The sequence below is a fragment of the Rhea pennata genome, chromosome 2, assembly GCF_028389875.1.
Source record: "Rhea pennata isolate bPtePen1 chromosome 2, bPtePen1.pri, whole genome shotgun sequence".
Classification (NCBI taxonomy): domain Eukaryota; kingdom Metazoa; phylum Chordata; class Aves; order Rheiformes; family Rheidae; genus Rhea; species Rhea pennata.
The window spans coordinates 49681901-49698511 of NC_084664.1; the positions used below are offsets into that span (position 1 = coordinate 49681901).

Below are 16611 nucleotides of genomic sequence, written 5' to 3' on the forward strand. Positions count from 1 at the left end.
AAAAGCCCTTTAATCTATATACTTTTTGTTACTGTTAGATTTTCAGGTATAGAAGGTATGCAAAAATGACACTAAGTGCACTTCCTGAACTTTTTGTTCCATTGCAGGCAAGTAAAAGGGACACAAGCACTTTTCCAACTCTCTTCTGCCTCTGTTAATCTGTTTCCATGGGTAGGTACGGTCTGATAAAGACAACTATTACTAGAACTCTGGAGATCCAAGTATACTTCAGAGTAATTCCTAATGGAATTGAAAAACAGACAACTTATCTTAAGAAATTCAAGATTATGTAAACTATGCTACTGAATAATGTAAATTAGTTTTACTTTCTTAAACTGTTATTAGTGACATCAAATAAAACTTTCTAATTGGCAATAAAAGGTTACATTGAAGTATTTCATAATGCACATACTTAACCCAGTGCAGTAATGCAAAGTTGATTACCAAAAAATCAGTTTTACATTTTCATGAACACAGAGAGCACATACACATATTAACCATAGAAAGCATATTGAGAGATAAAATTTTATTAAATAAGCTTAAAATAATTAAAAACAATATATGATTTATTTAAACTTAATTCTAATTTGTTAATTGCTAATGCTAGAGGGATTTCAAGCTGGAGAAATGGGAAGACAGAAACCTCACAAAATTCGAAGAAGACAAATGCAAAATTTTGTATGTAGGCTAGAATAACCTCATGCAGCTGTACAGGTGGGAGCTAACTGGCTAGACAGCAGCAGGGTAGAGAAGGATCTGGAGGTCCAGTGGGAGAGCAGCTTGAACACGAATCAGCAGTGTGCCCTGGTGGCAACGAAGGTTAACTGCAGACTGCTCTTTAACAAAACATACCTGGCAATGAAATAAATAATGCTGAACATTAGGGATTTTTTTTTCCTGGTGATGCTCTACTGGACTCACTTTATCATGTCACTGTCTCTTATGTATGAGGAGTCCAAAACTGAACACAAAATGCCAGGTGTGGTCTCTCCAGTGCTGAAGACAGAGGAAGGATCGCTTCACTGGACCTCCTGGCTACACTCTTGCTAATACAACTAAGGATGCTGTTGCCCTTCTTTGCTGCCAGGGTACACGGCTGGCTCATGTTCAGCTCTCCACCAGCATCCCCAGGCCAGTTTTTTTTGCCAAGCTACTTCCTAGGGAGTCAGCCCCTAGCCCGTGCTGCTGCACCCATTGCAAACGCACACCTTTGCACATGCTCTTGTTGAAGTTCATGAGGTTCTTGTTAGCCCATTTCTCCAGCCCATCCAAGCCCTTCTGAACAGCAGCCCTGCTGTCCAGCATATTGATGGCACCCTCACTCCAAAATTTGATGTTGCCCACAAACTTGCTGAGAATACACTTCATCCCGTTCACCCTGGTCATTAAGGAGCATATGGGAGACTGTGTTAAAAGCCTTGATAAAGTTGAGGCATACAATATCCACTGCCCTTCCCTTGTCCATAGCACCAGTCATCTCCTCATCACAGGAAGGAATCAAGTTGGTCAGATGGCTGGAGCACATAACATATGAGGAGAGGCTGAGAAAGCTGGGTCTGTTCTGCTTTGAGAAAAGGTACAAGCAAGATATCACAACGACCTGATTAGAGAATACAGAGGAGGCAGAGCCAGATCTTATCACAAGTGTATGGCCATGAGACAAGAGACAGCAGCCACATGTTGAAACATAGGAAATTCTGACTACATGTTGCCAAAAAGTTATTATGAAGGTGGCCCCCTTCTAGAGAAGGTTGTCCAGAGAAATTGTGGGATCACCATCCTTAGAGATGTTCAAGATTCAGGTAGATACATCCCTGAGCAATCTGATCTGATCAGACCTGCTTTGAGCAAGAGGTTGGATTAGATGACCTCTTGAGGTTCCTTCTGATTTGAATTATTCCCTGACTATACAGCTTTAAATATGTTAAGAATTTTTTCTGAAAGATTTTTGGTTATATTTTAAGTCATTCTCATAACACTGTACAGACGTTTTTATAAAATTCACAAAGTCATTTTTTTATTAACTTTTGCTGTTAAAGACTGTAAGATCTCCTTTTCATTAAATACTGAGAAACACTGACTGAAAAGACTGATATATTATCATCTTGAATGCATCTACTCCAATAGTCTTACTTCTACATGCTTTGAAACAGAAGATACAAATAAATATTTAAAAGGACTACCATGAATTGAATTGATTATTTTCAAATCCTGCTCTGTCACTTTTCCCATCTTTATTCATTTCTCTTCTACTCCTTCACTCCTGCATCCTAAACACCTAGCACCAAAGCTTGTCTGTTTTACAGCTGATCTTTTATTTTTCTCAAAAATAAAAATCTCTTGCCAACAGCTGCCTAACACTAATGTAATCTTAACCATCCAGTTTCAGATGCTGTCACATCATTTTTCAAGAAAGACAGATGGCTTGTAAAGAATACACAGAAGAAAGAGAAGGTTGCAACATGAGTGCAGCAAAAAGCAACAAAAGAAATTTTAAAAGATAATAATAATTCATGGTATGATTCTCTCTCCATTCCCAGATGTTGTGAGTTACTTTATGTATACTTTTGATTCTTCACATAGTGGTGTTTCAGGACCTTGGGGCAGCTACAATTCAGACAGAGCAATTTGTATTAGCACATATGCACTGTGCTAATGCAAACATTACTACTTAAAACAACTCTATTACAAACCTCTAGCATTTTCACAAACAGAAATTGTAGAAATCCACAACTGTGCTTGGTTAACTTGCTTGTTAACTTTAAATTTATAGAGGTATTATTTCAAACAGCTGCAAGTAAAATGGATTGTGTGGGTTTTTTTTCCCCCCCAAGAAAATTATGTGAAGATAGATTACTAAGAAAATTCTGACTGGTTTCATGATTAAGAATTTACTTCATTGTACTGAAATAAATTGATTTCTTATAGATGTTTTCATTCACTTCCTAGATCCTGAATATTCACAGATAGCAATAAATAGCTTCTCACAAACGTGCCTTGGAATAGCATCTTATTGTAACTATGAGCTGGAAATATACACACAGTTGTGTGTTCTTGATCACCTGAAGTTTTGAAGATGAAATGCATTTAGAGGCTTCCACCATTAATCACAATCTGTAAAAGCAACAAAAATCCCAGAAAAAAAAAGGAAAAAATGAGGTGTTTATCTTGCTTTCCCTACCTCCACCAATTTCCCATCATGTTTTCTGCCTTTAGCTTTGCCTTGGGCAAAAATAAAGTCAACTGGTCTCAAACAAACTGTAAATGCCAACACTCTACTCAGTTCATTATCATCTTACAAATTGGAATTATATGCATGTTTTTCTTCCCTTCTTTTAACATACCTAAATTATCACCAAGAAAATGAAGACTACAGCATAGCACATGCAGCAGGAAAAAAATAGTAACTACTTTCAGGCCTCAAAAGAGCACCAATAATCCCATAAGACAACAGTGCAGTTCCTAAAAACCTGTGTATCAGCCACCTGCCAGGTAGAAAGTAAATCTTGTTAAGAAATAAACTGCACAAACTATAAATTTCAAGAAGACAGTACACATTGTCAGAACATTTCTCGAACGAAAACAGTACGAATAAACTCAGCATTTACTAGCAGTATTTTTTATTTGCCACACAATTTCCAAAACCTAAGCGGCAACACAAACATTGACTGTACAGAGAACGACACTGCAGTTTTGCATTCTTCTCCCACTTAAGTCATGGCCTCATCATTATTATTTAAATTCTAGAGCAATACTTGCTTGACAAGGTACTGCAGTGCTGCAGGCTACAATCCTCACACAATGCCTAAAGGGTTATTACAGTGGAGGAATTCTACTGAGGACAATGAAAGAGCCTTACCCCCTCCCGAAGACACCTCATTAGCACCGTGTAAGCAGCCAAGGGAACAACCCAGCATTCTCTAGGGTGCTCTTTTTTTTCCTCCTGCAATGAGGCCAGCAGCACAAGTGATTAAAGGAAAAATCACAATAATCTCACCCACACAAAAAATAGGTAACAGATTCTTAATAAGATTCACATTATATATATTTCAAACTAACATGTGCTAGAAAATATGTTAAACTCCAGGGCATTATTACTATTTAATGTTATTTCATGTGCAGCACAAAAATTAGTATGTTTATTGCCTTCTTTTAATATTCTACAAGATCCATAATGGAATTTGACCTAATATGTCTGTTTTTCATTGATTCCATCTAATTCACACACACGACATGATCTTGCACTCTTCTTGATCATTTTGATTAATTCAGAAAGAGACAACTGATTATTAGAAGTGAATAATACTTCTCTTTAAATGTGATGTAATTACATCAAAACAAAGTTACTTTTGTCAGTGCACTAAAAAAATGTAAATTCGCTTTGGAAAAAAGTATTCAAGTTATTCAGGGAAATGTAAAATGTTTAATAAAACTTACTACATAGAATAATCTTCCATGCAAATCAATACTAGCCCAAGATTCTTCTGTATATTTCCTTGAAATCACCCTGTTAGAAGGGCTAATTCACTGCTAGTGTAATCAGGATTTTGATTCTGCTGTTTGAAGTTAATGAACTCCACATCACCCATATACACATCTCCCTCAATGTTTCAGATTTAAAAGAGGACATTTGGATTTGCTAAACAAATGAAGATTTGATTAAAGCACTGTATTTAGGCTAATACATAGACATTAACAACAGCAAAAGAATTCCCTCATTTGGCAAAGAAAGTGAAAAATAGTGTATATAAGATGATATGCCATAAAATAAATGTGTAGCTTGTTTCAACAAATTGACAAAGTATGATAAGCAACCATTCCTTCAGAAATTGTACATTTATTGAACTGATCATATTAGGAAATTATTTTACCATTCTAATTAACTGTTTAATATAAAAGGCATAGGATGCACAAGGTAGTGGATTAATGATGCAGAAACAAATTATATTTTTTGAATTTTCTGATTTCCGAGTGGCCTACACTAATAAGATGCGATAAGGTCAGGTATTTAACCAAAGCATGACACGTTAGTGGTGAACGACTATTACTGAATTGCTTCCTAAAATTTGTTTTCCTTCTTTACTGAGAATAAATATAAACTTTATTTGTAACTTACATCAATAGGGAAAATGAGTTTCATATATGTAATAAATCAACATATATTGCCAAACACTGGGGGACCTCCCTACTTTTTGCTCATGTTAATTTTGCTTAAGCTTTACATGCTGCACCCTATTAACACAACCAGCAGGAAATTAATAGAAATATTATATAAAACTTGAAAGTTTTCATTTAAGGCAATATTTAAAAGCATTCTCCCTAGGGTCCATTCACACTACTTCTGCATCACTCTTGGCTTCTGTTTAGAAGACAAACACAGAGACTGAGTATCAAATCTTAGTTATTAGATCTCATATGCAAACAAGCACAGAACATCAGAGTTTATGACAGCAAAGGATCATTTTATCTAGACTCTTTCATTCCTTTATTAAGCGACCTCACAGACTGGCAACTTATGCGACAGTATTTAGACCAATGAAAGAATACAGTTAATGCAAAGGCCTGGACTTGAGGGCAGTCAACTGCATTCAACATCTGTCCTGGGTTAGCCTTTTTCTGTTTGAACACACCGTAGTTTCTAATAAATAAAAGAAAGTTTCTTACTCTTTAAATAAAGGGAAAGAAAGTTGCCATTTAGAAGAGCTGTCATCTTCAATTCCTACCATTCACTACTCCTAGCTTAATGGTTTATAATCAGTTCTAGTCAGAAATCAACATAACTCCATTTGAAATTAGTCAGCATCATCTCTTTTCCTTTTCCACTGTATTGTGAATTCAGTCATGCCAGGATGATATCTAATATGAACTAAACACATTCATTTATTGATATCACAGGCTGTCCTGATACACACTATTTTTAAACAAAGTCTCTAGTAAAGGTGTTCTAACTCTTAGATCTAACACTTGGATGCCATCAGTTGTTATTGTGGATGATGAAGTTACTGTTTTATGGAGTTAACAAGACTCTCTATTCAAAGAATGCAATTTAATTCCTTTTAGATGAAGTACATATCTGCGTTAACAAGCTCCTCAAAAAGTAAAAAAGTATCATAGAATATACACGGACAAGAAACTCTCAAAATTCATACACTTGAGGATATAAGTAACAAAAACAACTGCTTTTTATTTACTTCTTCGTGGAAAAATCTTATTCATACACATTAACGGAATTTAAAGGGGTCACTTGATAGTCTTACCTGCCTGGCTATGAGGTAAAGAAGCTCCCCAAGTGTTGGCAAAAAGCATTGTTTCAATTTGCTATTCCTGAAGTTCTCTCTGATTAGTTCAGTTAAAATGATGATTGCCTAACAAAAACAAATCATGTAACAATACATGTAATCTTTTCTCAGACAAAACATACTGTGAAAGGTAACATAAGATTTATTGGAAACACCATCTTAATCATACACTTTTTAATTAGACAACACGTCCATTTAAAAAGATAAAGTAAACTTGGAAGGACAAGAAAAAATAACACTAACTACAAAACAGCTCACACTGAACAGAGTAAAATGCAATATGGAAAGAGCCTTGGAGACAATTGCCAGCTATCCCTTCTTCTCTTTCCTCCAGGAAAGCAGAAGCAGACCCACCAGGAAGGAAAGACTAGTTGCTCTTCCTTCTTTTATATCAAAAAATCTAAATATTCCTCTCAGCATCAGATTATAAAACACAAACAAACACACAAACACACACACACACACACACTGCTGCCTTTTGTTTAGATATTAAATTGGGAGATACGAACACTTAGGTTTTGTCTCCTGATCTGTGAGTTAACCAGTGATTCACTGTGTAACATTGGACATATTTACATTCTCTGTACCTCTGATTTTCTGTTTGCAAAAACAATATATACTATTTACATTGAGAGAAAAAAAATGAAGAGCAAAAAGGAAATTCTAGTTTATCTTGTGCAAATGACCTAATAAGAAACCATTCTCCCTATACATACGTAGGACAAGGTTTTAGCCTAGTGTTTACTATTGAACTCAGTCCAGAGAACAAGTGACCTTTTCGGTACCATAAACTAAATAGAAAAGCACGCTCTCTACTGGCTGGGATGGATAGATAGCTTTCCCACATATGGGCCAATGTGCAGCAAGCCTGTTAACAGCAGACCTGCCAGTTGCTCTTTTAACTAAAGCGAGATGGAACTGTCTCCATGTCCTCTCCAAAACATTCACGCCTTGCAAGAGTAGGGAAAAAGACTGTTCACTGAACATGTATTTAACATGCTTCCTATGTCCCTTAAACAGTCCCTTTGAGTTAGGAAGGATTTAGGTCCAATATTTTTAAAGGACTTAAGAGATACAGCAAAGATGAGCTCTGTAAACAGATACTGCCTGTGAAGTCAGTGGTTTCCAACAGTTTCCATGCTATGCTAGGTGAGATTTGGAGTTATGTACTTCTAAACAGTAATACTGTACGCATCATTCTGGTTTTGGAAAATGTCAACTTTTTAATTACTGCTGTAAATGTTAAGCATGATGTTATAGTTTGGGTTTGTTTCCCCCTTCCCCCCAACCCCCAGAGGAGTTAACAAAAGCATTGCTGTGAAATATCTTAACCTACATAAATAGAAAAAAAAATACTTCAGGCAAATAACAATATACTTATTGCATAATTCACTATGATATGATATGATAGAGAAAATAAGACAATAGAAACCATCACATTACGAGCTCCCTTAGCATAACAAATGAAGCATGAATTTTATTTCATTCTTCTGTTCATAAACTCTTCCTTTCCCCTCTAAACAGCAAATGCATATCAGCACTATCACTAAGACACCGCATCTGTTTAGTTTATTCTTTGCTAGAGAACAACAGGCTTTTCTATAAAACGTATTTTAAATAGGACCAACTCTAAAATAGTCCTCCCCCAAAGTCATTGGGAACTCCACGTTTTAGATAGTCACAATGCTATCAAAATCTGATTAGAAAGAGAAAAGTTAATACAGTAAAGATTTATCTTATCTAATCAACCAAACTACAATAAAACTGGATCACAGTAATATACATTTTATTGCTCTGTCTTAGTTTAAAACTACTTTTAAATATGGTTAAACAACAGGGTAGAGATAACTACCTGAAATAAAAATACTCTGGTGCTCTCCCTGCTTGAGCGAGTATTATCTGTATACACAGCACAGCCCACAGGCACTGACCTCAGGGAACTCAACATTTACAGTCCTATTTGCCTAAATTCTTCCTTTTTCTCAACTGGTCTCTCAGTTCTAAAGAACAGGCCATGACAGGTACCATTCCACTACTTTCTTATCACAAGGAATGTGATCCAGAATGCACCAGAAAATAGTCACAGAACAACAGAACCAAATCAGTTCATAATACCGAATTAGATTCCACAATTTACACATAAAAAAACATGGTGAATTTGTCTTATGCATTTTACTAGAATCTTTTGTACTTTGTGTGTGTTATCAATAAATAAATGAGGCCTATCAAAACATAGTCCAATCTAGACATTAAGCAAGAAGTAGCTGAAAAAAGAAATAAATCTATTTGAGTTTTTTCAAGAAGCTAAAAAAATTATTTTGTGATTTTGAATATAGATTTAAGTCTGTATAAAATACAAACACATCCAGCCATGTATAAATGCCAAAACATACATTTCAGCTACTTCTTACTGCATAGCAGATGGGAAATTTGTCATTATACAGCCTCCGACAAAAATATCCAAAATACTATTAAATCCTTGTTGGAACATATAGTATATACCAGTAAAAAATAAAAATATAATTAAAAGTTTTTATCCACACACAGCAAACACAGTAAAATAATATGGACTTATAAATTATTTCAACTGAGCAATATGGTAGGCAAAAGAAAAAAAAAGAATTGTTTTCTGGGAGAGGTTCAGTAAAAATGTATATAATTTTGAAACATCTGAAAAGAAATTCATTTTCACCCATGACTTGCAGCTGAGAATATCTGAACACCCTGACAGAAGGAAGTATCTCAATGGTTATGAACTATAACTTATAAATCAGTTCAGATTTATTGCAAGATGTCCTTTCTAGAGATCTTTATCAGAAAACCACTTACAGACGTTGCTTTTTATTTGTGGGACTTGAACTGCATTCGTTACAAGGTTATTATTTTTTATGATCACAAATACATAAAAACTGTTAATTGCTAAATAAGTAGTCTTATATCCTAGATCCTTTGTTAATATTATTCTAATATTATTCCAATTATTCTTTTGCAAGTCAACATTTTTGCAGCCAGAGGATAAATTCCTGACTCCAATCTTACTGTTATTTGCATCTAGATTGAAAGAGACAAAATACTGATAAAAGGTCTCAAAAGCTCAGAGAAAACGATTTGTGAAAACAGACCTTGCAAGAAAGAATTCTGTGAAAATCGCATGGCACGGGTATTTACACAGGTGAAGGAAGGTGAATAAGATGGTAGAAAAGTATTCAGAAGTTCAGAGTTTAACAGGCATCCCAGGAAAAAAAAAAATTCAAGTCTTACCTAAAAATCATAAAATGTTTCTTTTCTTTTCTTTAATACAGTTTACAAATACATTTGGCAGTACTTTTTCTTCCTTAGGGCCCTAAAGAATTTATCCTCAATGTCCTTTTGGTTTTCCTTCATTAACAGCTTCATAACAAAACCTCAATTTCTGTACAGAGAAACAATATAAAAACTAGAAATAATTCTTCAAATGAAGCAAAAATATCCACTAAAACTTTGACTTTCTCATTTTCTTTTTACATAAGGCTATGCTTACTAAATGTTTTCGGAAGATTTTTCCGGATATTATTCAACAACTTTAAATATTCTGCCATTCCAGACAGAACTTAACTTTCGTATTTAAGTAAATCAATAAATAAATCAGCAGGTTTTAAGCTGCCGAAATATCTGCATGAGAAAGTAGTAGTCAGCTTGGTTCAAGCACAATTCTACAATAAATGCCAACTATATGACAGCATTTTCTCCTTCATTAGATCTGCTTTCTATAGCTACGTAGAATTACTATTCCTTTTGTGATGAAATACATTTTTTTATTTTTAGAGCTACTTTCACTGTGGAACCAATAACACTAAAAGGTTATCAGCACTATGGCAACTCACTCGCATTATTCACGCTCGAGCTAACTCCCCTCAGCTTAGCCTCCCTAGATCGTGAGTGAACACACCGTGAAATAGTATTTAGACCAGACAGAATGGCTGGGTTGTGATAAGATGGGTTATGGCCAATAGTCCTCAGCGGACTATGCAAGGATATAAAGTCACCATCATACTTCACTTAAGTTCATTTGTGGGCAGGACTTGACAAAAAATTACAACTCAAATTGTACCTCTATTATAAAGGAACAAGGCAGGCTGTTCAAAATTATCAGTTTTAATGATGTAACTTAACCAGCAGAAAACCTGGATTTAAATAACTGACATTAATCTTGTTTTACACTTGTAGTCTTTATTTTTCCAAAGAATAGTTTAGAAATGGGTAACTTTCATCAGATGATAACATTATCCAAATACATTTATGTATGCAGTCCTAAAATGTTCAGATTTTTATCTTTTTTGTTAAAAATGTGAATTCAAAATAATGTTTAATAAATTATTCCTACACTCACTTTTACTAAAGTTTATTTGGTTGCCTCACAATTCAGTTAATTGTTTTTTAAAAATGTAATTAACATAGTAAATATAATAGATTATTTATCTGCTGTGACTTTGGTTGTTGATCAAAGTCAAGAACTGCAGCTTTAAGATTAATATAAATTAAATGAAAGAATAGTATCTGATGCTAGTGAAACAGAAATTACTGTTTCTGGACTCACTCTCCTTCGGGATTTTAGGACTAGAAGATCTGGTTATTATTTTTATTTAAAATTGATAAGAGGAGGATAACAGGTTCTATATATTCTAATTCCTACTGTTTTCTCATTTTTGAATTAAAAAAAAGTTGTGAAGTATCTATGCACTTAAAAACTTTCAAAAAGCTAATCAAGACCACAAGAAATTCAAGTTTTCCTTTTAAAAAATAACTGGTTAATAAACAAGAAAAAAAGATGTCTGAAGAGAACCGTGATCAGTGGCCAACTCTGGATAAAATCTGTTTGTCAGAAACCTAAAATTGCATGAATTTTTATACTGATTATTTCAATATATTATGATTAATTTATCCCTTAAAGAGTAACTTCAGTACTTGGAAAAAGATTCATAACCCCAAAAAAGTAATTAAATTACCACAATCCAGAGAACAATAGAATTGCATAGGGGTATGACAAAGAGAATTAGTAGAGGACACTAAAAATTAAATAATTGTCGAACGTTATAGAGGATGCTCCCTATTCTTAAAACAAATGCTTATAGCCTCTCAAATACCAGTCTATACCTACTGTCATCAGGTAATGGCCCCTTTTCTTTTTCCTCTTTAAAGAGTGCATAGTCTAAAAATTTGCCCTATGAAGGTCACCTGTTCACTGAACATGTCTGAGTAACCAAACATGATCCAAGTGTGGAAATATAAGCTCATATAAGATGTCACACACCAAACAGGCAGAGCCTCTGCTCTGGCCTTTTAATGAAACTTGAAAGGCTCTTCACGTGTTCTCCATAACTGAAGTTATGAAGCTGATAACAGAAATAGTTGAGATTCATCACTTACACTTCATGCAAGTCCTATTATAAATTATGTATATTTATATATAAAGTTAATACCATTATATGTTACTACATTTATATAGCAAATATTTATTATTATTTTTAATATGCATATAAAATATCCTAAAGGAGGAAAGAAAGCTCCTTCTTCCTCCATCATGTGTACATATTACTTCTATTCCTGACAAAATGATTTACACCAGGTTTTAAATAAGTTGTCATCCTTCCATAAAAAAAGAAAATAAAATTAAAAAAATCTGTCCATAGATTTTGATTCAAGGTTAAAGAGCAGCATAAATTTAGGTAGTAAATAAAGTTTAATACCTGGAAAATGCAACTCAGAAAGGCAAATTTACAGTAATTACCAAGTCTGCCAAATAAAAACTCCTTCTTAGCTCAAGTGCTTCCCCCTCCTTTCCCCCACCTGCCTACTCTTTCTCTTTCGAGATATTAATTAGTGATGAACTGCAAGTTCCACAGTGGCTGGTAAAAGCATTTTAAGTTTAATGCATTATCTAGACATTTTATAGTAACTGTCAAACTGGAGGGATACAATATAGTTAAAACAGAAAAAGGAAACAGGTAAGATTCACATTTGGATAGACAGTCATTATCTTCATTTACAACAACCTAACACATGGAGTCACCTATATTATCTACAGGAGACTTTCAATCCATTTCAAACTATATCTAGTATATCTAGAAGTCTCCTTACAGTTTTAACAGTCTGGAAATGACTATTACAGCATGTTCACAAAGTGGAGGTATTTTATACCTTTAGAAGTAAGTGGCAACATATAGATTTACAATGTTACTCCATCTTTAATCTATTAGTATGTAATGTCTGTAATTATTAGTGGGATTTAAAATGCATTTGTAATGCTGCAGATCCTTACAAATAATAAAAAAGTCTATGCCCTGAGTATAGTAGAAATTAATTTTCAGTTCACTTTCTTGTAAGTACACACACATCACGTAATGTGTGCAAGTAATGCCAAAGCAATCCCACTTCCCTTGTGGAAAAGCACTGTCACCAGGCTGAAAAAGTAGATAGCAAAAGAAACAGCAATACTATTTATACCAAGTACTCATCTTCAAAATAGTACCTAAAAAAAAAGACCAGAGTTCTCTGAATATCTGGAACACATTACCCAACTTTCTCTCACTAGAGTATGAATAGGTAAAACATTCAAAGGGGTAACTACTTAAGTGGGAGTTGGAGCCACATACCTGTGTTCCACTAAAGTTCAGCAAAAGATGGTTAAATATACAGAAACCAATGAGTGGCTCAAATGAATAGAGGAGTGACAGGACAAAAACCAGATATTTTTGACAAACTTTGTTGCGAGACACAAGAAAAGTGTCCAAATGATATATTTTGGTTTTGCAAGTTTTGCATTTGATAAACTTAATAAACTAAGTCTTGGAACAAGGAGAGCAGAAGAAAAGTCTGATTCAGGCTCTGAACACGGTATTAATACTGGCCAGGATGTGAAAAATGAGATAAGCAAATATACAACTTGTTGCATGATTTATGCAGATGTCTAACTCCTCTGGAAAGCAATAGGAGATGGATATATGTTACATTGTATTTTATCTGGAAGAACATCAAATTGATTCATCATGAAAATTCCTCTTTTCAACTTTTAAGTAACTGCCATAGGAAGAGGTCTTAGCAGACAAGTGAAGTAGCAAACCAAATGTCATAAATTTATATAGTGCCTCTATTAATCTATTCTAAAACCAACTCAAGATCCCAAAGGGATACAATTTGACACAAGCAGTAGGTACTAGTTTATGTACCTTACATATACCAATACATGCAAAATGGATCTCAAAGAAAGTGTGTACTGTTTTTTTTTTTTGGGGGGGGGGGAGGAGGGAGAGGGTTAAGAAAACATCTGCTATTTTTCCTTCTATCCATCATGACTTAAGTATTATTATGGACCTCAGTCTGAGAGGTTCATGAATATACCTGTTTTCTCCCTTCCCGGGCCTCAGGTTTGAAGATTTTAATGGAAGAAAAGACCAGGTAAAAATATTTGTCTCAAACAATTTGTCTCAACCTATTTTTTTTTGCAAACTTGACATTCACAAATCCATGGGCCCTGATGGGATGCATCCACAGGTACTGAGGGAGCTGGTGGATGTTGTTGCCAGGCCGCTCTCCATCACTGGGGGCAGGTTCAGTTCAGTTGGTTAGAGTGTGCTGGTACTAATTTTTGAAAAGTCATGGAGAACTGGAGGACTGGAAGAAAGACAGTGTCACTCCAGTTTTCAAAAAGGGCGAGAAGGAGGACCCAGGCAACTACAGGCTGGTCAGCCTCACTTCCATCCCTGGAAGTGATGGAACAGCTCATCCTGGATGTCATCTCCAGGAGTACGGAGGAAAAGAAAGTGATCAAGAGTAGTCAACATGGATTAACAAAGGGAAATCCTGTTTAACCAATCTGATTGCCTTCTCTGATGGAATGACTGGCTGGGGACATGAGGGGAGAGCAGTGGACCATGTGTACTTTGACTTCAGCAAGCCTTTTGACATCCTCCTAGATAAGCTCAGGAAGTGTGGGTTAGACGAGTGGACAGTGAGGTGGATTGAGAACTGGCTGAAAGGCAGAGCTCAGAGGGGCATCCTCAGAGGCGTGGAGTCTAGTTGGAGGCCTGTGGCTAGTGGAGTCCCCCACGGCTCAGGACTGGGTCCCATCCTGTTCAACTTATTCATCAACGACCTGGATGAGGGAACAGAGTGCATCCTCAGCAAGTTTGGTGATGATAGCAAGCTAGGAGGAGTGGCTGACACTCCTGAGGGATGTGCTGCCCTTCAGAGAGACCTGGACAGGCTGGAGAGCTGGGCAGAGAGGAACCTCCTGAGGTTCAATAAGGGCAAGTACAGAGTCCTGCACCTAGGGAGAAATAACCCTACACACCAGTACAAGCTGAGGGCTGACCTCCTGGAGAGCAGCTCTGCAGAGAAGGACCTGGGAGTGCTGGTGGATGACAAGTTGACCATGAGCCAGCAGTGTGTCCTTGTGGCCAAAAAGGCCAATGGTATCCTGGGGTGCATCAGGAAGACCTTTGCCAGCAGGTCAAGGGAGGTGCCCCTCTACTCAGCCCTCATGAGGCCTCATCTCGAGTATTGTGTCCAGTTCTGGGCTCCCTACTACAAGAGAGACATGGAGCTACTGGAGAGAGTCCAGCATAGGGCTACGACGATGATCAGAGGGCTGGAGCTTCTGCCCTAGGAGGAACGGCTGCAAGACCTCGGCCTCTTCAGCCTGGAGAAGAGAAGACTGAGGGCGGATCTTATCAACGTGTACAAGTACCTGAAGGGAGGGTGTCAAGGGGATGGGGCTAAACTCTTTTCAGTTGTCCCATGTGACAGGACAAGAGGCAATGGGCAGAAACTGAAGCTCAGGAAGTTCTGCCTGAACGTGAGGGGAAATTTCTTCCCTGTGAGAGCGACAGAGCACTGGCACAGGTTGCCCAGAGAGGTTGTGGAGTCTCCTTCTCTGGAGATACTCAAGGCCGCCTGGATGCAACCCTGTCTAACATGCTCTAGGTGACCCTGCTTGAGCAGGGGGGTTGGACTAGATGATCTCCAGAGGTCCCTTCCAACCTTACCGACTGTATGATTCTTCTCAACAATGGCAGGAAAGACAAGGTTGAGTAGGAGTCTAAACAATAAAGGGTGAAGGGTCCTTGAATTAAAAAGATTTATGTTTAAAACAGAGGTCATTGGAAATTGACTGGATCTGAAGGTGTAATCTGGAATCTTTGGAAACCAGTCTTCATGGAACAGGATTCAGCAGTAGCATCTAAAGCTACCTGAAAAATTCTTTTTCTGTCTTTCCTTTTCTTCTCCTCCTTTTCTTTCTCTGTATTTCTCTAGCATCATCATCTGCAGGCTTCTATCCTTGTCTTGGAATGATACATGCAGGCTTTTCTGAATATCACATTCCAGGACTTTTATTCTCTCCATAATTCTATGTGAAATTACTCTAGGTCATCTTCCTTTCCTTCAGGGTACCATGCTCATTATCCACTCGATTTGGAAGTCAAACTGATGACACTCAAACGCCAATGGCCTTCATTAAGTTTTCTATGTGGCATAGCTTAGGCCCATTTGTTGTACACAGAACTTCTGCTATTTTAAAAAATTCTATTGCCTTAGAACATCTTTTCAGAATTTTCTTTAAAGTCAGTTGCTTTTACCAATTATTGTAAATTTCTTTATTCTGCTCAGTGAGAAGAACAACTAGACACAATCCCATTTGGCCAGAAATTTTCCTAATTCTCTCCAGAAATCTTTCCTAAATGCGTTACAGCCTGAAATCATGTCCACCCTCCTCTCCCCAGCTGATAGCTGACATGGCAGGTATCCAGAGGAAAAGCTAGGACTAGAAAATAATATACTGCTGTACTGCTGATCTTGCCCAACACTTAGCCTGGTTTAAGTAGGGGGCAGGTTTAGTTCAGTTGCTTAGAGCGTGGAGCTGTTAATGCCAAGGTCATAGGTTCAACCCCCCTATGGGCTATGATGAGGGTTGGACTAGATGATCTCTCAGAGGCCCCTTCCAACCTTACCATTCTATGATTCTAAGTATCTTAGCGCCATAGTCAGGAAGACAGAAGGAGGGAAAAAAAAAAAATACTAAAAGAGGCTTTTCAGCTACTGTCATAGATGTATTTTCCAGAATTAACGGGAAGTCATGTGTTTCATATCAAGAAGGTTAGGCACGAAAAAAATTGTTTGTGGTCTGTCTTGTTGACAGTAAGAACTTTAACTTCACTATTGATTTTCTGTGTGTATCTGATGGTTCTGCTGACAATGTAACAAGAAAATACTTTATCCACATAAATTTTTCTTGCCATGTTATTTCAACTACAGAAAAACTATTCCACCTTTCACA

The 16611-nt window shown here is 36.4% G+C and overlaps 1 protein-coding gene across 1 annotated transcript in view; it reads right to left on the minus strand.

The window, feature by feature from the left end:
• ULK4 (unc-51 like kinase 4) overlaps window positions 1-16611 on the minus strand; it is a 233585-nt gene that overhangs the window by 188679 nt on the left and 28295 nt on the right. The window contains exons 17-18 of the mRNA XM_062569461.1: window positions 6258-6365; window positions 3860-3943 (exon numbers count right to left, since the gene is read on the minus strand). Of these exons, the coding sequence (XP_062425445.1) occupies window positions 3860-3943; window positions 6258-6365 (192 nt within the window). The remainder of the gene's footprint in view (window positions 1-3859; window positions 3944-6257; window positions 6366-16611) is intronic.